Below are 24,155 nucleotides of genomic sequence, written 5' to 3'. Positions count from 1 at the left end.
CACAAAACTACATTCTAAGGAGAAAGAACAATAAACTAATAAAAACTAAATGTATATATTTTGCCATATTCTATCATTCAAAATAAGATGTTAACTCAAATGTCTTAACCATATTATCATGTTTATGATCCTTGAATGCAAAACCACAAAAAATAACCAAGAGTTTTTCTGCTCAAAAATACAGGGGCAGAAGGGTAAATCACCTGCATGCCACCAAGCTGGTCCAAAAATTCAGCCAGCCCAAACCTATCAACTAGTCTTTCCTCAGAAGAACATTAACTCTTTTCAGTAAGTCTACTTTCAAATAACAAGGTTTGCTATCAGTGCCAAGTGTTACATACATCTTTCCTTCTTTTAGGAGGTTATTTTTCTGTTAACATCACATGGGACAGCAACGTACTAATGTGTGAGGGAGGAAAGGCTGCATGAGTAACAGTTTTGTCCAACCTATCACCGTTTTTGCTTCATGGAAAGATCTTATGATGTGATTTCAGGTAGCTTGTCAGCTCATGAGAGGATCATGAGCCAAGATCAAACTCATTAGTTCCAGCAACATCCTATGAAGGCATATGAATGACAATTAACTGAAGTTTACAAAGCATCTGGAAAGGAAGAAGTAGTGTCAAAGGAATTGATCATCTTTATTATGCAACAAAGAGACAAATAGAAAATAAAATATTTTAATCAAAAAAAACAAAACAGAAGGTAAAATTCAAACATAATGTAGCATATTGAAACCATACACAATGCAACATGAACATGAAAACATTTTTCAACAGCAATGTCCCAGTAAAGGTTTTATGTTCTGCGTGTAAGCATGACCTATTACAAATATACAGCTTTTTGTGAACGTTTTAAGTTTCAGTGAGAAAGATCATGACCAGCAGCAGCATATTTAATCAGATCGTTCATTTTCATTAAATGCTTACCTAGTGAATGTACTGGATGCAGTATCTTCATATTAGAAGTATAAAACATTAACCAAGGCAGCGCCTACCAATACAGATCTTAGTATATGCAAATAAAGAGGATAAACATTTTGCAAGGTTTTTTTATATTGCATTTATAGCCATTTGTTGCTTTAAAACGTGCATTTGAGTCTTTCAACATTTAAACATGACCAAAATGCTACTTCAGCAACTATGCACCAAGTGACAACTAATTATTGCTATAGAAAAAACATATTTCCCAGAGTTTTAAAGTAGATGTAAATTTATTTGCAATTCTCAAGGTATGTTCAAGTAACAGAAATAACTAGTTCCAGTGTCCAAGAGGTGTTCTGAATCTGTATTGGCTATAGGCATTTTTTGCCAGATCAGACAAATATTTCACTGAATTTAAAAAAAGTTTCATATAACTATTAAATTCCTTAGAAAATTTACGCAGCAATAAAAACCAAACACCATGGTCATTTTATTTTAAGTTACACCTTTAGTATCAGGCTACCTTGAAATTTCTTTCTGTTTAAGGACAGTATTTCATAGCTAGCTTTACAGAGGAGCAGAGAAAAAAAATCGAAAACTTTTCAGTTAGATCACATTTGGAGTGAACCACACCAAAACAGTATGTGGTCAAAACAAGCACTAGAGCTTAGAGTGAGAATACTCAGATAGGAATACGGAGGCAAACAAGGAAGGTGGAGCACCAGATCAAATTCTGGCTTTTTGTCAAAATACTGTATCAAGCCAGTAAAAAAAATACTATGCATGTTTTATAAAAGGGATGTTAACTTTTAGACGCCTCTGAAATAGCTGATTTTAGCTGTATTTTAGCCAGCTATGATTCCTTCAGTGATGTTTTAGACTTTTTAAAAATAGAAGATAGACATTTCAAGTTACAATGTATAGCATTTTAGTTCCAACATTCAACATATTATAACTAGGGTTCAGTTTTGAAACCCATTACATTGTAGAATGAGGCATTTCAACCTTAACAGTTTTAGAATAAGAAATGCTCTAGTATTTAAAGAATAATCAAAACCCTGGAGAGCAAATGGGAGAGAGGGTACAAGAAGCAGATTGTACTTCTGCTGCACAACTGATATTATTACATATAACTCATTAACTAGACTAGAAAAACTACTGAGTATGCTCTTCACCACATATACAGTACACGTTACGAACAACAGTTTGCCAATGGATGATAGTAACGCAACATGAAGAGTCAGTCCTAAAAGGTATATATTCAGAACTCTGTCTGAACCTCCAAAAAAGTTATCTGTGCAGCTTTATTTCCCATTCCTCCCATTAGTATTAAATATCTGAACGTTATTTTAAAAAATTGATTTTCCATTTGAATTCAAAATTGCCTAGGTGATTTTCTTCTCTGATTTTAATAGCTGTCTTGCTGGGGGTATGGTTATCTAAAATAGGAGTATGTTGTTAATTATTTTAAAAGAAGCTTTTATTCTCAACTGTTTTTTCAAGCATTCAGATGCAGTAGGTGTTGAAGTTTTAAACAGTTTTACCAAAATAAACAAGTTCATTTCTGAGCACTGGTAGGTCTGAAGCCAATTAGTTCTCTACTTACGCAGTCTCCCAAGAAAGACAGGACAGAACCAAACTTAAATTCTTAAAACAACTGTAGAAGTTTTTAAAAAAGCTCCAGAAATATGAAAAACTAGCTGGCTACAGTCATATATTAAGAAAGCATACCTTTTGCATGCCATCTTGGATTGCTCAGAAAATATATTGGGAGCACTGTCTTCATTAATAGTTGGGAGTACAGGGAAAACTCTTCATCCAGTTTACTAAGCAAGTGTCCTACTTCAGTTATGCTCAAAGAGGGAAAACATAGATGTAATTATTCCCAGGCAATGGTATCATTCTTTCTCAGTGAAAATGAAAGAAACCTCCTCTGCATTGCTGATCTATACAAAACAAGTATTCTGATTTCTTACATTGGCATTATTTTCATTTACATAGCAATGGTAAAAAACAAATCACAACATCAAATAAAACTTTGTCCTTGGGCAGGAAGAAGAAAAAATGATTATCTCACAGCTATCTTAGTAGATGAAAAATGAACTTAAAAAAAAAATCGACAGTGCAACAGAGCATCTTTGCATCGCTTTCCAACATGCTGTTTTCAAATTGTTACTGGTCAGTTAAAATATCTGTCATTAACATAAGAAACTTTGTAATTAACACAGTAGTAAAAGTTAAAGACAATCAAGACAACTGTGAGATGTTCCAAAAAGGTCCCTAATTCCACCGGGACAGATCTCAGTAAAAATATCTAGTTTGAGTTTTAGTAAAATCACTTATGAAAAGTCCTTGTTGGCGTGGAAAAAATTAAGCCTGAAAACTAGTTACTGGGTACCATTTTTATTAATATATGCTCCAGATTACCAACAGAATTAATACATTTTTTTTTTCTCAGCCAGTAAGATGAAGGGAGCCTATACTTTAAAAGTTCACATGACAGGATTCTTGAACTGCGTTTTGGTATTGGGCTTCTTCATCAAGCTGAAGATTCTAAACAAAATGAAAACATCATCAAAATACTCAAATATTCAAATACTCGAGATGCACCAGAGTCTTTACTTTAATCATTCATTTTCCACATTTTTACATAGGAATTGGCATGTGGTACTTGGTGGTACTCGACTGTTTATGTTGCACAGTATCTTTTATTTAACCAAGTAAGTACAAGATCCACGAGACAGGAGAAGAATGAGATGAGTGGGACAAGGCTCATTAAACAGAAGGGTCCATCTTCTCTTCCTGGCTCAATTACATTGCAGAATAGTCAGCTCAGGAAAGCTGACTGTGTCACACAATTCTTACACCAGGGTTTCCAACAAGCCATAACCTTCTCCATTAATAAATACTAGACGTGATCCCCAGGCAACAGTAATCATAGATTGTGGAGAATATACTGCTTAAATTGAGAAAGCAAACCTGTATCACAAAAGATGGGTGGTTAACCCTGCTACTTTTGGAAAGCTATATTCCAAGATGTTAACATGCCAGAGTAATACACCTTTTTAGTGCAATTCTGGCAGCTTCCTCAAATCGTAATTCCAACCACCAGTTCTACATCCTCAAACACGCAAGATGCACTCATGTTGAAGAGCCCAGTCCTGAGTCAATCTCCAGGCTCTTCTTATCTTTGTCACAGATCACTCAACACAAAGAACATACCTTATCATTGTGTTCATTACCATGTGAGGCTGCCTATGCCTCAAATACTATGTTTGTCCCACCCAAGGCTAAAGCAGTGCACCCCAAAGTCTGTTAAATACTCTAGAAACTACAGCTTGAACTCTCCAGAGACCTGATCCCGCATGTAGGTCTCATCTGTCTGGCTTGACTTACGATCCACCCAGTGACTAACAATCTGCTTATGTAGTTTTGCATCTACTCCAGGGCCACTTACTCAAAGTGAGCCTGAAAGAAGACAACCAGACCAATGATTCAATGTCACATCTCTTTTTCACATTGCAGACCCTCTCACAACATACTGAAAGAGAGGCTGTAGCAGAACACCAGCTTGTAAAGCTGCACTTTTGAGTCCTGAGAACTATGGTTTAGCCACTTCTGCCGTGATAGCTGCAAAATGGCAATAAAACAGAGTAGCATATTTTCCTCAGAAGCAGAAGTAATAGACTGTTATAAAAGAACAAATAGTTTAGACTGAGAACACTAAGCTAAAGACTTAAGCTACCAGTTTGGAGCATAGCTTAAGTGTTGACAACATCTATTCCCAGTAGCATTCCATACAGATAACACAAAGTTAAGAACAGACAGGCCTACTTCTGACTTCTGTCCAGAGCAGCAACATAGTGTGAAGCACAAATTTTTTATTTGGCAGTTGTACTTCTAGAAAAAAAAGTTACTATTTGTTCCCATACGTATCAAAGACAAGAAAGCTTACCACAAATTCTCCATAGTCAAACTGGTGTCTCAGATTTAGATGGCTAACAAGATTTCTGGTAACCTGGTTAGAATCTGCCCAAGGAAGAGATACACAAATAGGGCAGATCTGAATTTGGGAGAAAAAGAGAGAATTAAAAAAAAAAAAAGTTACTGGTAATTCAGAACGCATTAAAAACATGTTCTACAGGAATAACTAGACTACTACTTATCCACTATCAAAATACAGTAAAAAATGTTTACAGAAAATATAGTTTTAGGTATTCTTTTCCTCAGTGGTGTAACATTCAAAAATTAAATTTCAGCTTGCCAAATTTGTTAGTGTTTCTCTAAGAAGTAGAGGATTATCACTTCTGTCTGGCACTCCCTTCACCAATTTCCATTGCTTAAAATTTAGAAAAGAAAGTAATCACTGAATCCTACTTACTGTTTGGAAGGATTTTCATAGAAATGAGATGATCAAGTAAGTGAAAAGAAAAAATAACAACTCCTAAACATTCCTAAAAATTCCTATATTTGAATACCAAACAGATTTTTCTCCTCCACTCCTTTTAATAACCTAAGTAACCTTAGGTTACTTCCCAGGTAACTGTAGGTTTCACATGAAACAACAGTTATGTTACAAATGAGATTCTGTAAAAACAGGTCTGGATTACTAAATGAAAAGGAGCTAATGTCAAGCTTAGAAGCTGAGTTTGTTTCAGCTTGAGATAAATGAGGCAGTTATGTGAGAACTGTCTTAAAAACAAACAGAAGATGGTTAAGTGTTTTCAATTCAAATGCACTGCATTAAGTATAGTGCTTTTCAAAAGTCTATAGCAACCTGTGTAGATATAGACTAGTTACTGCACACTTAAATTAATTTTCACATAATTAAAATGAAAGTAGCTTAAAAGGCATACATCAGTAAAAATGTATTTAAAAAAAAAAGGGGGAAGGGGGTGACTACTTACTACAGGAACTATCTGATAAAGATGTCTATTATTACAGTGATCCAACAAGCGCTGTCTGGTAAAATTGGCTTCTTGACACAGGGGGCATTTGAAAGTTGGATGTCCACTGTAAACAGAAATACACAGCATTAAACAGCAAAAAAAAAAAAAGTTTTGGAAGTAGTGTTATGAAAAGTTTAATTCATCTGTTATCAGAACTTAGGAAAATAATGACAAATTAACAACAAATAAAACACCGTTAATGACATAACAGTGAACCTAACAGAGCTCCACTGATACTTCCAAACTGCAATTTTAAAACAAATTTATTATTTGTACATCTAAATGCATTCTTTTGAAGCTTGGACTGCAGAAAACACTTCTTTTTATCCAATTGCAACTACATCCTGTTCTTACTTACTTGGTAATACCTTTTAGTTCAAATCCTTCAGGAAACTACTGAAAAATTCCAATATATGGATGCAAATGAAGAAGAAACAAAAGTTTTTTAAAAAATATTTTTTCTGTAGCTTGTTTTTTGTTCTTTAGTTAGTAGAAGCTTACACTATGATTGTATGGATCTGTTGTAATAGTAAGTATCAGAAAATAAGCAGCCTACCTTGTATCTCCTTGCAGTATTTGATTATTAGCCATCCCTCCATTATCAGATATTGTATCATTCCTGCTACTTTATATGAAATAAAAAAAAAGTTAAAAGGTTATTATTGTCCTCCACTATCAAGATTTCTTAAAATTTATTAATAACAAAAATATACGTATATATCCATTAAGTCCCATGAATTTCAAGGCAAAACATAAAATGGCACACATTTTAACTTTCACAACTTTTCTTTTGGATCAAAGCATGTCTCAGTATCTAGTTACCATGGTGACCCTCAGTGGAATACCACACAACTTTATAGGAAATTGGTATACAATAAAATAGGCATTTAGTCAACAGTAATGGTAATGGAGTTTACAATCACGCAACTCAGAAGGCATTTTGAAGTATGAGAGCATAAGACAGGTAGTATTTTATTTTTTTTTTTTTTACTTATGGCTATGTAAATAGTCATTTAACTACCACGTGGTTGCCTGAGTTATTTACAACTTTCAACTACAGCAAGAACTATTTCCTCATGCTGTGCACAATATCATTTTCCTAAAGTAAGAGTGACAAACAGCAACATTTTAGAAAGTACATTTAACCACATATGCACCTCAAGTTATGCCAGAAGAGGCAGCTCAGATACACTGACAACCCTAAGGCCATGAATATTTATTATCACAAATCTGGTCACAGTACATTTCTTATACTTCTATAATGTTACAGGCACAGGTATTCTACTGTGGCATAATCAATAATTGTATAACAGTATCCAGAAACTTCAGTTAAACATTGCTACAAGCTGTTACCAGAACTAGTTGAACTTCTGCTTTCAGTATACAGATGGACTGAAAACCAAACACACAGAAGTTCAGTGTGCTAAAAATAGGATGTCAACACACAGTAAATAAAGCACAAGCTATATGTAATAAAAATCTCCATGAAACTAGTATGTAAAAATGGTCTGCAAAAAACCTCCCTCCCGCCATCTCTTCTCTCCCCCTAACCCCTCAAAAAACTCCACAACCAAAACAAAACACATCAGTCAGAAGGTATGAGGAAGAAAGCTCTTGAGCTTTACTGTCTGAAAGCAAACTGGTAAATGGCATTTGATTTTATGGTGTGTAACATGCTGGCATTCCTCATACATTTCGTAAAAGATCAGTTCAAAACAAATTCAACCTGAAAACAAAAGCTTGCACAGTAATGTTTTGAAACAGGATAACCACTAAAACAGACTTATGAAAAGGGAGGGGGGAATAAATGAAGGGAACTTCCTTGGGGCTAGATATTATGAAATCTGTTACAAAGCAAGCTGCTCAAATTCTGTCAAAGCAAGGAAAGTAAGTTGGAAATACTGTATGTTTTTTTAAAAGAGCCCCTAGAAGACATTCCAAGCCAACATGTAGAAAGGTTTTCTTCTGTATGCTGAGTAAAGAAAAAGATCCGGAAAAACTGTCATTTTTTGAAGTGTAATATAACAGAAAATAATTATTACTAAAAGAAAACATGTCCTGGTAAAAAAAAAAAAAAATCCTTTGGGGGGAAAAAAGATGCATGGTTATACATAAAACGCCCTGATTACCTGCTCCCTGTTGAATCTTGGGAAATCTGTAAGTTTGGAATAATAGAAGAAACACCATATTCATCCTGATACTTCTTACACGTTTTATAATGCTGTCTCATCCATGAAAATCTAACCTGTAAATGAAATGCCAAATTATTCAAATCGTACTGAATAATCCAGGGACAGAAGGAAGAGAATTCTGCCAACAGAAAGCAATGCATGCAGGGATTATTTAGACATCATATGCAGCAGAAACTCTTTAACTTGTGCCTCCCCTCTCGGGATGAACATTTTCCTTCCTAGCATAAGATCTTCAACTCCTTTCTTTCCCCCCTGTAGAGCTTCTATCACTGTGAGAAAGGAGAATGTTTCCACACCCCAAACCCTCTACAGCCAGACGACTGAGAAAGCTCTCACAGGGGTGCAAGATGTGAGTAAACTCCACTTGACTGAAACAAAACCATGGGAACTACACCTCTCACATCCAAGATCAATTACTAATGAGCTACTGTGGGGAGGGGACCTGAGGATGGAGACACCACTGCTCCTTATGTCCTCTGGCCCACTGTTTCTCTGTTCAGAGTGAAATCTTTTTGCATTAGGAGTGTTATGACAACATACAACTTTCCTCCTTGAGAAAAAAAAAATGTAAGAGGACATGAATGAACAGCAGCTTATAGATGCCTATCCATTTTAGATGCAAGTAATACACTAATGAGTTGCCCAGATTTTGTCCAAACAAAGCTGTGCTGGACATGGCCTAAATCAGAATCTCAGGTCCAGCAGCACTCTCAGAAGTGCTTACAGGTTTAGAAGCTGAACAAGACCACATCTCATGAGCCTGTGCCTAAATTTCATTAAAGTTCTGAAGATCTGCTTCATTCTTCCTTTTGATTTACCAACTTGTTATTGTTTCTTTCTCCCATTTGTGTCATATGAATGTATCAGTGGAACAAAGCAAAAAGCTGATCTTTGCACACTGGCAGACCCAAGACTCAACTGAAATCCAATTAACATAACGATTACATGGATCGGATGAACTTTGATGTAAATAAAATGGGTTGCTAAAATCCTGGATCCAGTTATAGCAGAAGGCAGATTACTCTAGATTTCAGTGGTGTCAGGATTTCACCCGATGCTCCGATAATAATGCCCCCACCACAAAGTAAACAGACTGATGTTCTGTGGGGCAGGGAGAAACTCCACATGATTGTATGTTATGTACAGAGTTAATCAAGTAGTGTTTGTTGTTTGTAATTTAAGTTTTGAAGTAACTCTAAGCACTTTCATTTCCCTCCTGAAAGTGTCTGAGGTTTTCCATATACCTCTAACTTCCATTTTCAGTCACCTAACTTTTATTTTGCCAGTTTTATAGCTATATCCAGATTTCTCATTGTTTTGGGGGAAAAACTGGCACCCCACTCAGAAAGTCACTGTAGACAATACAAGATCTTCTCTCAGTTTACATGTTAAGCATACCTAACAGGTACCTAATGGTAGGCGTCACATGCCTCATACATACACAAGCCAAACAAAACTAAGTCCAAACTACTACAGGCTTTTTTTTTTTTTTTTTTAGCTCCCAGACATGAATGGCAAACAAGTGTGCCTGTTTAAAAATAAGAACAAGATTATTCAACTTTTTGTAAAGTTTTACTCTACCTGCTTCTCACAGCATCTACAGCCCCCAGAAGCTTTCTTCATATTGTTTTCAACATCTAGAGCCCTTTTGGGATAAGATCTTTCTTTTTTAGTCACACTCCCCCGGCAGAGAGGACAATGTGTTCCACTTTCTCTGATAGCTGTCAAGAAGCACTTCCTGCAAAATCTAAATTGAAAAGTTACCACAAACACAGATTAGCAAAGTGAAAAAAGTTAGATACTTTGTCCTTCAGGAGAGATGAGTGATTACTAGCAAAAAGCAATACATCAGACTACTGAACAAAAATCTTTAGAAGATAGACATAAGAAAAACAAACAGTGCTTACAAAGAAGTATACGGAAATTAGGGGACCCCGGCAATGAATTTTAGGTAAAAATCTTACTATTTTCTGTCTAGTGCTCCAGAGCTGTGCACTGGATTGATCATTAATGATATTAAATGGTGCAGCAACCACGTGACACTGGAAAATCTTATCAGAGTAATTCCTGTTTATTGTCCTTAAGCGGAGCCAAAAATACTGCAAAGCCTCATTTCTGTAGTTTTCCCAAAGATTCCAGTCCATTCACTTTTGCGTTTCTCCCCTGGCTTCTTCTTGAAGCCTCGTATACCAACTATCAAAGGTATTTTGCCTTTCCACTAACCGCACTGTGTGGTTAGTAGAAGAGTACTTTGTGATTAAATATTCCTCCAAAAACGCACGGATTTCCACTAGGAGTGGACGAAGGGAAAGAGGGAACAACTAACCTACGACCCCGTTCGGAAAGCGAACGGGAAAGCACAAACGAAGCCTAAAAGTGCAATTTCAGTTAGGTTTCTAAGTTGCCTTCGCTTGCAGCTCAGCTCGGCAGGCACCCAGAGGCCGGGGGGGGGACCTGCTTCAAGACGTGCCTTTTCTAACCGGGCCGCCACAAAAGAGCCGGGTGCGGGTGACACCTCCGGGGCCGGCCTTACACCGAGCCCTGCCGCTGCCTTACCTCGGGGCGCTGCCCGAAAACCTGAAAACCGGGCGGGGGGGGGGGAGAAGGAAGGCAGAGAAATAAAGGCAGAGACCCGGGGGAGGCGAGGCGACCGCCTCCGCAGGACGGAGGGGAAGGGAAGGAGGGAGGGATACCCACACATGCTGGCAGTTCGCGGTCCTCACGGGCGTTTTGAACACCTCCTGGCACACGGGACAGTAGAAATCATCCTCGTCGAAACGCTGCGCGGCGGCTTCCCCGGCCATGGCCAGGCGCCGGGGCCTCTCAGCGCGGAGCGGGGGCCAGGCGCCAGCCCCCCCCCCCCACGGGCGCCCCCCGCGGGGCCGCCAGAAGACGGCGGGCGGGCACCTGGCGCCAGGTGGGCGGCGGGGGAACCGAAGGGGCCCGGCACGGCTCGGCTCGGCACGGCTCGGCTCGGCACGGCCCGGGCCCGGCTCGGGAAGCGCCGCCGCCGCCCCTCGGCGCTCCCTCCCCGCCCCCCGGCCTCGCTGCTACCTGCCGCTGCCCGCGGAGCGCTGCCGCCCCCGCCGCGGAGCCTGCGAGCGGCTCAGCCGCGGCTCGCCCGGCCCGGCTCCATGCTGCGCCCAGGCCCCGCCGCCGCCGCCACCGCTTCGCCCGGGGGACAGGGGCGGGACCGGGGCCTGGGGCGGGCCTGAGTTTCCATGGCGATCGCCTCCCGGCCCGGCGGGACTCTTGTGACACGGCGGGGCGGCCTCGCCCCGCTCCGCCCGGCGCGGCACGGCACGGCACGGCGCCCCCTCACCCTTCACCTCTCGCCCCGTGCTTACCGCCGGTGCCAGCCCCGCCGCCGGTGCCGGCCCCTTCCCGCAGGCCGCCACCCCGGTCGCGGCCCCGGGCTTAGGGACGGCGGGGAGGGCGCCCATGTCGCCGGGTCGTCCGGCCCCCAGGGGTGCCCGGGTTGCGTTGGCGAAGGGCGGCTTGTCGCCGCTGGCCCCGGCCGCAGGGGCGAGCCGGGAGGCAGGGCTGTGCCCGCCGCCAGGGGGCTCCGCCGGGCCCCCCGTGGCCGTGGGTTTGGGCCTGTGCTCGCACCCCGGCACGGTGCGGCCGCAGGGCCGGTACCTGTGCTGTGCTCCTGACGCTTCTCGGCACACAAAAGTTCATGGAGTTAGGAAAAATCCGACTCCTGGGAAGGTGGTGCCGCCCAGATGTCCAGCTGCTGCAACCCCATGTCCCTGTCGGCACCCCCATTTTGAGTATGATGCAACTGCAAACACCGATGTGAAAAAGTATAAAATAAATGCTGGCCCCTGAAGTAGCTAGGGGAAGCGCTACAGGGTAGCAAGCAGGTCTTGTAAGGGCACCCTGACTCTCCGGGAGATAATAAAAATGCGCCGCCAACTCAGCTGAAGGGCAGACATTTCATCTATGTCATAACATTCAGGAGCTTCAATTATTAACTAGCTGAACATTTCCAGTTATGCTGACTAGCACTAATAAATTTAGGACTTTGTGTTAGGAAACTCTTGAGGTATTGAATGTTCTGCAGCTGGTTCAGCATGGTATATTGACAAAGCTGGCTTTCACTAATACCTCTGCCTAAAGAAAGTCTAAAGCCTACGCAAAACAAAAAGTATGTGTGTGCCCTTTGCTCCGCTGTAAGGCATTGCCAGTGGAACACACTGCCTAGCGGTGAGGTGACTGCGCCAGCTGCATCAGCTGCAGAACAAGGCTCAGAAGATGGCTTGTGGAAAGATGACCCCATGCGGCCTCGCGTAGGCTATTCAGGAATGCACCTGACCTCTCACTGTGGCCATCTGGATACCATCCAGCACGAGAAACACATCAGCTCTTCAGTTTTGAGCAAGAAAGACCATCAGGATAACCAAAATTAGTTACTTACTTTCTGTGATACTTTGCCTCGTGTATGGAGTGCTTTCCATATACACATATCCATCATCAATAAATAAATAAATAAATAAACAAATATGTTATGTCAAAGAATTAATTGCTTGTGATAGGAAAAAAATAAGTTGTACGTACAAAAAATCATTTATAGATTTACTAACACTAGCAGTATTTCTATGTGTAGTTTTACTGGTATTAGTAATATCTGGGTCACAATTTCTACCTACTGAATCATACTGATAGAAACTTCTAACAGTAAGCCAGCAGTATGACTGCACGCTTTTATTCCACAATAATGAGTTGTAAGAATATAGTTATAGTGGTACAGCTATGCCAACAAATTTCTCTCTATTGAGAAGACCTTGGACTTGCTAAGCCCATCTAGCACTGACCTCCTCTGAACATAACTCTTGGCAGATAAACAACAAACACAATTCTGGCAATACTTTAAAAAGAAACAGATTCATAGAGATTGTATTTGTTTCGGAATATATTAATTTGTAGATATATTAGTTTGTAATAAAACTAAGATTCAGGTTGGGCCTGGTCTCTCTGGGCTGAAGATAAATGTTTCCTTCACCTTCATGTTCCTTTTCTCCTTGGGACTGCAGCTGTCTCTACCACAAGTAGACGTCTAGAAGAGATCGCTAGGTAGGGAGCTCTCTCTAGCCTGTGATTAAATTTTTAGGGCAGAGAGAGTACAAAACACTAAGCCTTGTGGTTCACGTATGTCTCCAGCTCTTCAAAACTATTTAGGCTTCAGACATCCATCAGAGCTATATATGTTGTATCTGCCAGTGATCAGAAGTAAGAGGCAATGCCCCTGTTGCCATCTGGGACCATGGCTTGGAGAGGAAAGAGGGAACCAGAGGAAACAGCAGTTGGTGGCAGTGACCTCTTCGGTAGTGTAAGTACAGCCGGAAGAAAACACCCAACTACACCTTGAGTGGTGAAGAGCCTGCAGAAAGCTTTTTGTATGTCTCTGTGCACCTGTTTGGACTGTACATACCTGTATAGCCAAATTCAGATATGCCCTACTCATGCCATGAAGCTACATTAAACAGGAAGAATTACAGAAGGCCCAGTTTAGGCACTACAGAGCTGCCATGCATTATTAGCTGGGAGGGAGACAGCATGGCCTTCAGCCTCAGCAGGTGAGGCTTCCACACAGCCACGGGCCTCCCAGCCTTTTCAGTCTCCCTGTAGGACTTCAGGTAAGCGTGTCATCAGGCCTCAATTCCTCAATCTGTGAAAGGAGAACAGTTTTTAATCACCAAATAAGGCTGCCGTAAAGGTAAATTAATTACCACAGGTAAAGAGGGTTACGTTCTCTGAAGGCAGGTGTTAAACAAAAGCAAAGATTTATTACTAAAGGAACATGATAGGTCCATTTGAACTTTGTTCAGGAGACCACAGCATTGATTGATTAGTAGCTTTTGGCAGGGGGAGAAATTGTGCCGGTGACCTCAGAGAAGTAAACTACAGGAAGACGTGTCCGAAGGCATTCATGCTGCATCTAACATTATTGTAAATCTTGATCCTTTAATAAAGCTGTGACCTTGGAGTAGACAACTAGTATGCCATGGAGCGATATACAGCATGGCACCAGCCTTGTAAATCTTATGTACTTTTTGCCATTGACGTAGACAACATGTAAAAAGAAATCAGGCAGCTGAAGTTTATGAAACACATTTATTTGAAGGAAAGCATTTTAAATCAGAATTTTTAGATTAAATGAAATCAATGGCCCTGCCAACTTTTTATTCCTCAAGATAAAGAGTGTTTGTGAAATGAAATTTCGACAGTGAAAACTTATAGAATTGCTCATAAAATTTTGCAGTTTGCTGGGGGCAACTGTCACTGGAAAGGTACATTTTAGACCACGTTTGCACAGCTATTTTACAACTTTGTACAACTACTTTTTGTACAGTTGTTGCTTTGAGTAGCTATTATTTTGTTTGCTTTCCTGGCAATGCTGCTGCTGCAACAGTGCATCTCCTTGTCAGTATGAAAAGGGCAGCTATCTGGAGTTCCTTGGGAGCTGTCAGAGACAAGACATGTAAGCAGGAGGGGAAAGAGAAAACTGTGTAGCTGCACAGTGATCAGGAGGTGCCATGTGAAAATCCTTTGCGTTTGCCAGCTGTCTCTGTATCACTACCTAAAAAGAATGCTTGCAGCCTCTGACAACATTAAAAAGAACATTCCTCCAGAGGGAACTTAATTCCTACATACAAACAATTCTCCATACATTGTTTTTTAGATGTGCAGGAAGCCATAAGTCCAATAATTTATATACCAATCAATCTGACTACTTTGCTTCTAGCAGAACAGATTTTTTTTTTTTTTTGAGTAACTACTCAAATGTTCCCACAAAGTTCATGCTTTGGAGCAGCACTGTCCATCTTTCTGACTGGGAAGTTTTCACACCCAAGGACAGTTCTCAAAGGGAAAGGGAAATAAATTTCCAAACTCATGAAATGTTGAATCTTTCTCTCCCCAGAAAGAGTCCCTTTCTGATTTCAAGAAGAACTAGCAAGGACCTAACGCCTGCCAGGCTTTTCCTTGTTAACATATTACCACTGAGCTACTTTAATCACTATACATGCTTCTGTGCATGAACATGAATTTTAATTTCTTACAGATCAACAGCATCTGTGAAAGATACTGTGTTAAAGTGCACATATAAAAACAGTGTTACTAATTTTATAGTCTTATTACCCTGTCAATATCTTGAACAGGTTTCTATGTTCTTATCATAAACATAATATTCACTTCTTGTTATTCTTTCAAGATGTCTTTCACTTACCTACATTGCTAATTTTGAGCCTCATCTTGCATAAGCTGGAAATGGAAACTCGTGTGCATTCTTACATGGTCAGTAATACTGTCCTTGACAGTAGATAGTATGCCTGATACTGTTTTGCTTTTTTGTTGTTGTTGTTGTTGTTCTGATTTGTTTAGTGCTATAGCATCTGAAAAATTGTTTGTCATCTACCTCCAGCATTGCATTGTCACCATCAATATCCAAAAGACCAGCCTGCTCCTGGAATGGAGCTGCAAACAGATAGAGGTCACTGTACAAGCCGATGTATCTGTATATTGGACTATCAATGAGTTCATGACCATCTGTTTTCTGTAGAGAAACTGACAATATTTCTTTTTATCCTTACAGATTTATTTATTTATTTTTTTACAAAATTGAAATTTAATTCAAGAAATTGATTCAGAGACAAAACAATGTTTAAGGAAAAAGAAAACCAACATTTTTAGGTCTAAGCAAATTGCTAACACACCATTAATTGCAAAAGGCTAAATGTTGTTTTCTGTTTTTATCTACAGGACATGTTCTTCCACTGCTACTCAGTAGTCTTTCTGTGCTGCTTAGAGTGCATGCACATATTCTGAGAATGACCCATCCAGCACACTTTCAAAAAGAACTTCTCCGACATTGTTTAGACATAAAGAATAAAGGGATATTATATTGAAAATCAAGATACTACTAATTAATGTGTTAACAGATTTCATTTTGACCGTTTGGGTTACCAGTCAACAAAATACTGGTGTCAATGGGTTTACATTCATGTTCAAAGTTTACTGTCTAACTTTCTACTCTGTAGGCGTAAGCACTGCAACACAGAGCAAGAGAAATCATTATGCAACTTGAAATAAATGAGAATGTCAAGTGCAGAAACAGATGAATTAAGTGATTCTGCAAAAGCAAACAATGCTAATGCTATTTGTTAGAGTCCAATTTGGTGATGCATGTTATATTATTGTGTATATAAATAAATACTCAAGTCATGCGAGCTATCATTAAATGCTATCATACATAGTTCTGCTTCTGTTATATGCTTTAATTATAGGTTCAAATTATTAAAACAGTTCTTCACCTCTGCCCTCCACTTGGACATCATTTTCTTTAGTGCTTTTGCCTCATTTAAAAATAATAATAATAATAATAATAATGATTTATATCTTCCTTTGGCACTTTGTTTGCATGAGTATCAAAGATAAATATAGGAAAGAATTAACTAACATTCTTGAGAAATTCTAAAAGCATGTTAATGTTTGTGATGCATTTTCTACCTTACAGGCCTCTCAGCAAACAGCTGCAACACCTTTCTTAATTTAAGTACAACTGTGTCATCTTTGGTTCTTACAGAATACAAATGGATTGTTTAAACAAGTTTCATTTCAAGTATGTAGGGCTTCTTTTGAGGATCTCCAAGTACTTTATAAACACAAGTAATATGTATACTTGTTTAAGAAATGAGATAATCAAGAACCTTTGCCTTGCCGCACCATTAGACAACAACAGAACAGAGGACAGAAACCATATCTTGGCACCTGTGAGTACCTGACTATGCTATCTCTGTTAGCATCTGCCACACTTTTTCACTTCGTGGTGCAGTTATCTGCTCAGTTCTTTTCATGACCTCTTGTTTGCAAAAGGCAAGACATATGTAAGAAAATTAAGCCCAGTAGCTTCAAAATATGAAGACTCGCTATGTAGTCTTCATAATGGAATGTATGTTTTGGTTGAAGATGCCTTATAAAATTTCTGATGAAATAAGTTGGATCTGTCCCAGGCGTCAAACAATAAATTGGACAACACTCTAAATAAATGGAAGGAAGGAAGTATTCAATTTCCGTCTTGGAGTTCTTACAGAAGAACACGTCAGTGTTTAAAAAACATAAATGTAAAATAAGTGGGTCTGTTATGGCCAAATGGCATTCTCTGAGCAACGTGAATACTGCTAGGGACAATGCACTTACAGGTCAACATCAATTATGCTAATCTCAGATGTGTAATTTGTGCCTGCAGACATCCCAGGGGTTGTTGGTCACCGTACATCTTACGGTTAATGTATTCACTTCCTCTAGCTAACAAGAGATTAGACATGCAAATGCTTTTGTTTTATACAAAACAACATTTGTTTGTTACCCAAACCATTTGTTTATCCATTTGTTTATCATCTATTTGTTTATCATCCCAATAATATATAAATTAGTAACAAATAACCCACATACTTGTAGAGATCTGAGCCTGTACACTCAATGGGCCTTGATCCTACAAAGACAGTCACAATAAGACCTTTCAACCTTCGTAAACATTCAGAATTAAGCTATTTATGTGAAGTTATCTTAACCTAAAAAAAAAAAAAAAAACACCCTATGAAAGACTGCATACATAAGCAGTTCTCAAATTATGACCCCAAAATCCAGATTAGAATACACAGCAAATGCTGCACAGGAAACTGAGTTAGGTCACTAGAGAGAAATAGCACACACGTGATTTTAAAGCAGACAAGTCACTGAAACTAATAATGTTCATTGTATCGGCTGTGAGTAAATATTTTAAATATTATGTGCATCCACAGTTGTCTGTGACAGCAGGGGAAAGGGTATATATATATACCCTTAGGTGTGATATAGGTGTGTTTTTCCTGCACTGTATAAAAGAATTAAGCAATTAATATATTTTATGCTTGTCTGTTTTCTGCTATCAGTAATGTTTGCTAGAATCAATCAGTTTAGCATGTGAATACAGTAAAATATCTACTTAAGCACATTGCCACTGCTCTCCTTTCTGGTCTGCAGCGAGACAATGATCCATTAGATCATCCTCATCTATGTCACGCTGGCATAAAGGACAAGAATATCTGGGAATAGGAGGTAGTATAGTGTTAGTGGCAGCAGATATAAGATACATTTTTAGTAGTACAAGTAATAACAAATGTATTTGGACTTCTTTGGCAAGATATCATTATACACTTCTATTGCCATTGTTAAAAATGTAGCATGGGTCTATGACAGGTAGCTAGGTGTGACGTATGCTGTGTTAGCAAAAGGTCAGCCTTGCTAATGTACACTGTGCCAGCATGTCAGGATATTGATCTAGAAAAGCATTCTTAACATAACCGTGACATTAGGAGAGAATGGATGAAAATACTGAACACTACAACTATAGACATTTGATAAAAGCGTCATTTAATTGCTGTGATACACTCAGAGCATGTGTGACCAAACTACCAATTCTCAGGAGCCCATATTAAGCATCAGCACTTCCTTAGTAGAGGAGTCCTACTTAGTTTTCTGTACAGAATATGGTCTTATTTCTTGGTGGAGGCACTGATTTCAGCTTACTGAAATTGCAAAATGTGTGTGGATGAAACTTCAAGATTTTCTGAGTATCAAAAGTGCAGTAACTGAAAAGCAGATATGTTTTCTTAGCTAGCAACCCAAATAAAGTGTCATTTAAGAATTCAAATAACAAAAAATATAAGGACTTTAAATTCTATAAATCAGAGAAACATTTTAATAGTGATGTCAAAATTGCTGTTTAATAGACAAAACTAAAGCCCTTTGAACTTCAAGACCTCAATCACTCTAGGATTGTTACATGTCTGACCTGCTCTAACAGGTCTTACCCTGAAAGAGAATGAATGGGACAAAAAATCTAAACTTTCAACATAAATGTGTATATATAAATATATATACATATGTTTTGTAAAAAATATATGCTATAAATATGTAAATAAGAAAAGCTGTCAGTCTTCTTTAGGGAATTCCACCAGTCTCTCACTATTTGCTTACTAACAGTGGTTATACTTGAAAACTACTTCTGAGGAACAGATTATTAGAAGTGAACCAATTGTATTTAGATTATTAATGTCTTATTCATTCTGGAAATAATTAACATTTTCAAGGACGTTTTGAAAGCAAACCTACTTCTCCCCAAGAAAAATAGCAAAAAGCTACTGACTTGCCAAAACACAGTTGTTTCTACAAAACAGGTCACACGGAGCTAAGTTCTACGAAAAAAAATGTAACAACTGCAAACAAAATGTATTGTATTGTAATCATATGCTAGAAACAGCATCCATTTTAAGTACTATTTGAGTACTATGATTTTAAAATAGTAATTCATCTCGAATTCTATGAAACACAAATAGGTTCTAATAAAAAAATAAAAAATAAAAAATCAGAGAATTCTTCTGCCAGTTTGACTTTACTATGCTGGGATAATAAACTCAAAAGCACTTTTGCAATGTCATCATCTTGTTACAGCACCTCCAAGCTCCTGTACAGGTCCATATTTTTCTATACATTCTTCACAATTCTCCAATGAGCTCTCATTTTACTCAGACATACCAAAGAGATGAGAAGCAGCGGCTTGTTAAGTTTTATTCCATGAAATGTTCACACATTGCTCTGAATGTTTTTTTGGTTCAAAGCCTTATTACAACATTGTGGTTGTACCTAGGGAAGAGTATTCATTTCCTTCTACTACTGCAATTCCTCAAGCATTATGCTATTGGTTCAGTGTTATTCAAATATATTTTCTAATAATAGCATTCAGCTTAAGCGTCTAAAGGGAGTTAGACTGAAATAATTATTAGTTTGTGGTGATTTTATTTGTTCCTTACATTGGCCCTTAATATTTTGGAATGAAATTTGGGAGGCAGTGGGGACACATTTCTAGTTTTCGAGAGCTCCCATTTCACATCTTCCTCTGTTTTTAATGGTGAAAATCTAGACCAACTCCATTAAAAACAAAAGTTTTCCAACTCAAGGGCCCAGTTCTGACCTCAGTGAAGTCAACAGCAAACTTTTTACAGATTCATGGAGGATAAGATTTTTTTTTTATTGCTGCTGCTACAAGCTCTCCCATTTTCTTTAACTCAGAACCTCTATACAACAAATCTTTGAAGCACAGTCATGAAGTATTTCCCATGAAGAGAAACAATATGAAATTATATGTACTAATCTTGCTGAGATAATAAATGCTAAGTATAATATTGTTATTCTATATTCATAACTTTTAAACATTAATGAATGGCCTTGCTGAGTCTCGGTGAAGAAATTTCAAATAACCCTGACCCACATGCTTGTACCATCACCTCACTACAAATGGTCATCCTGACTCCAGATGCAGCAGAATGAAACATGCTCTTGCCTCAGTCACTTAATTGCAGTTTCCATTCTCCACGCAGAAACTGTAAACGAAATTAGATTTATACCAAAACAGCAGTCTGTGCGTTGATATGTCTGAGACAACACATGAGCATTTGCCAAGGGTAGTCTGCTAAATGTCAGAAACAGCAGGCAGAGGTACCTCGGTGCTATTAAATGCACTCTCCATTTCAACGTGTCCTAGTAGCCTTTACGCTTATTGTTGGCTTTACACAATAAATACAGCCAACACTTCCTGCAGCCATAATAAAGATTATGAACCACTGCAAATATCAATACTCAGGTCGTTTGTTACGCTCTGCCACAGACCAGTGAACAGCAGTGCTCAAACTCTACCAAGTACAGAGAAGCTCAGCTAAGCCATAGGGGGCTCAGCACTTCCTAACCTCCCCGTTACATTTGGGTGCTTCAGCCAAACCTGATTTTTAAAGCACTGAAAGCAAAGTCCATATTTAACTTCTGTTGATATCAAGGTATTGGAGTTCATGCATTTCATTGTTAGTTTTAAACAAACCTTTCCCAGTTACAAAATCCATGGTAATAAAAGTAAAGAACCAACAGTGTTAATAACAAAACAAACAAACAAACCCCACATTTTTGCTGCTCTTCTTATGCTCTCTGTTATTCCCCACAGCCCTAGAAATAGCATTCTTCCTGAAGTTCTCATGTTTACCTGATGGTTTACATTTTGTATTATTTTCACACTGCTGCTGACAGACAAGAAAGATTGACGGCTATTGTTTTGCAGTTAGCAAGACAAAGGAAATGATAAAAGCCAGACATGAATCCAGTCAGAGAAAAAAAAAAAAAAAGAGGAAGTAAAATGTAAGCTGCACAGTCTCCTCCCACAAAAGAGCCCAGGCATAAAAATATGAGTGTGAATTAAATCTCAGTTAACTGTTCTTCCTATTGATATATGCCATGTCCTCCACCACAAGGTCATCCTTACCTTCTGGTCTGCACATCATTTTGATGAACATATGTGTTCCAGTTCAAACAGCAGCATTTTAAACTTTGTTTGCATGAGTAAATGAAGTTTCAAAGGCCTTAAGAGAAAAGGCTCAGTGTAGGTAGATTTACAAAAAGGTGGGAATAATAAAAAAAAAATCAAAAAAAAATCACAACATTTTATATCATTATTCCATATTTTAGCAGATCCACGTGTGATCAGCATTTTTACAACTGGGCAATCAGAGTAAAAAAAAAAAAAGCCATTTGCCCTTTCTCCATCCAAGCCAATGTGAAGGGTCAAAGATTCATTTCCTGTAAGTTTAGGCTTGAGCTTAATATTTGCAGTGGCGTTGGCAGTACGTTTTAGAGCACTTTTAGATAAGGATCTTGGTAAGCCTAGCAAAAATCACAACATTTATTCTTCCATCATCATTATGGTGGAGATTCTCTGTTTAGACTTGCCTTAAAAGGGATCATAACAGTGTCAGTTCTTGTGCATGGATAAATCTCTGGAATTATTTAGTAATTAGTGTTCAAGGTCGCAAACCTGTGTTTCACATTGGGTGCAATTTTGGTATATCTTCTTCATTTGGCAATATCAGTAGCTGGAATTCTTTCAGAAGGATGTTAAGCATGGCAGTAAGGGCATGCCCATGCATTATTCTTTAAACCTACAGAAGTAAAAGAGTGACAGAATCTATACAGAAAGAAACAAAAACAAACGTGGTAGTCACCCCAAAACACGCTTCAAATAAGGGAGTATATATAAAAATAAATCAAAATTTTGCACCGCATAATAACAACCCCAGTGTAACATTGCAGGATATTTGTTCTTCATATGATACACTGTTAGGAGGACTCCAGGCATTGTCCCTGCAGGGGCTGTGGAACTGGTAGGTGGCTGTGTGGACGTGGCTGATAAGCAGCATGCTGACTTCGCCATCACAGGCTTTGGACTGGCTCAAGGCACACCTACCTCTGGGAATGTCTCAGCCACTTCAGTTCTCTGGTTTTGGTAGTAAAAGCAGATTGGATTAGTGGTTACTGCAGCTGCTTTTTCTAAAAGCTTTTTTTCTAAAGCTTTTAGTTAGCTATGGACATGACAGATGAGCTCTGGTGTGTCTTCCTGTAGAGGTTTAAGACATGACTGCTTTTTCACTATCTGAGCACCATTGCAGAGCCCCAGTGCTAATGGGACAGGAGACGATTCTTGCAGTAATTGTCAAGGTGATTTGTATCAAGTCAAGATAGGCATCAGAAGGGTCTCAGGCACTGTCACAGCCTGGGGCTGCAAGGAAGGACAGAGGCAAGGATGCACACTGACTGCCAGCAGCTCTGGCTTTGGTGGAGCTGGAAGAAGCTACTATGTCAGACTGCAACCAGCAGCAAGCACATTGTTCAACGTGGATGAGTGTGGGATCAGTGAGCAGACAAGCACAGACGAGCAGAGAGGTGGCAGAAGTCCTTATACCTCTGTGATAATTCTTCATGTGTGCCCCTCCGCCAAATATCACAGCCCTGCAGCAAAAGCAGCAGGAGCAAAACTTGTGTCCACAACTCCAGCCACACGGATGTAAAATTTCACTTAAGTAAGATGCTGGCATTGCACAGAAACAGGTAAAAAGCAGGAACATCTCCTGTTTAGGTAGTTCTACATGATGATTTAAATGCAATAGCTTCCAGAAGGGAGACACCTAAAGCCATAAATCACTGTGCCTGTTTGCTAGTTACTCAAACTAGCCAGTACCAGTGGTCATGTTGAGTCAATTTAAGTTGCTGCCACTCTCACCTGCCTGTGCTGCCCCTCTGTTGAAGGTCATCTACCTTTTCTTCTGTCACCTCTCCCCATTTTCCAGAGCAGCAAGAGGTTTCAAGTGCTTCTCTCTCAGATGTTCTTACTCAATTTGGTGTTTTTGTGCAAGTCCACTTGCTTTAGCAGTTAAAGCTGAATGCTCACCTTTGCACTAGAGCTGCTCAGTCGCAAGTCTGCATTCCTCCTGCCAGCTCTGCTGTGTAGACAGACACTCCAGCAGAGAAGTGGAGCTGGAAGCTGAGGCAAAACCTTCTAGAGCCACTGTAAAACAGCTTTCCAAAGCTCATCTGCCAGTGCAGTCTACGACAGCATTTCTAACATGTCTAACAGCCTGTGATCCACCTCCAGGAGGATTCCAGATGTGATCTCTTCTTTGGAAGCCTTCTTCAAATAGCTCCATGGAGCCCTGTCAAATCCCAAGTCAGATGGAAGGTGGTATTTTGCAGTTACCTGACAGGAGTATACATGATTACACAAAGTGCAAAGAGAGTACAGCCAAGACCCAACATGCTCTTTGTCCAAGGATAAACTGAATTGTTATACATGGTTTGCCCATGGGCGGGTTTTAACTTGGATTAGTCCTGTACTTTAGATGGGGTTGAAAAGGTTTCCTTGTTTTCCACCAAATGAAATAGTCTTCTCTAAAAACCCTGTACAAGGTTCACTCGTGCTGTCTGAGAGCTTTCCCCTTTTAATGTCACAAAACATGAAATCAAATTACCCTTGTCACTTTGTTCACCTTCCCCCTAAAATGGTCAGTAGCAGGAAAAAAAAAAAAAGTAATGTAAAGGATCCAAGGGGATCCAAGGAAAGATAAAGAACACTTACATCCATGTGCTATATACAAATAGTCTTTTGTTATTAGTCAGTGATTTGTTCTATTGACTGTAAAAACAACTAGAATGAATTTCGGGTCCAACAACAA

General features: G+C 39.2%; 1 protein-coding gene across 2 annotated transcripts; it reads right to left on the bottom strand.

Moving 5' to 3' along the window:
- Positions 1–666: 666 nt before the first annotated feature.
- RNF138 (ring finger protein 138) lies at positions 667–11,364 on the bottom strand. Of its 2 annotated transcripts, none has more exons than XM_080578396.1 (7): positions 10,762–11,353; positions 9,646–9,811; positions 8,002–8,117; positions 6,429–6,497; positions 5,831–5,936; positions 4,879–4,986; positions 667–3,476 (listed from the first exon to the last, which is right to left on the bottom strand). In XM_080578396.1, exons 1-7 carry the CDS (start codon positions 10,866–10,868, stop codon positions 3,408–3,410), a joined length of 741 nt encoding a protein of 246 aa, XP_080434522.1. In that variant the 5' UTR covers positions 10,869–11,353; the 3' UTR covers positions 667–3,407. The 2 variants fall into 2 exon arrangements, with proteins under 2 accessions (XP_080434522.1, XP_080434521.1); XM_080578395.1 differs by lacking the exon at positions 667–3,476 and adding an exon at positions 3,506–3,902 and having other exon boundaries at positions 10,762–11,364.
- Between the last annotated feature and the right edge of the window lie 12,791 nt (positions 11,365–24,155).

This window comes from Anser brachyrhynchus (genome assembly GCF_964034855.1).
Source record: "Anser brachyrhynchus genome assembly, chromosome: 2".
Classification (NCBI taxonomy): domain Eukaryota; kingdom Metazoa; phylum Chordata; class Aves; order Anseriformes; family Anatidae; genus Anser; species Anser brachyrhynchus.
The sequence above is the reverse complement of the archived record's forward strand: the minus strand, read 5'-3'. Positions and strand labels throughout refer to the sequence as shown.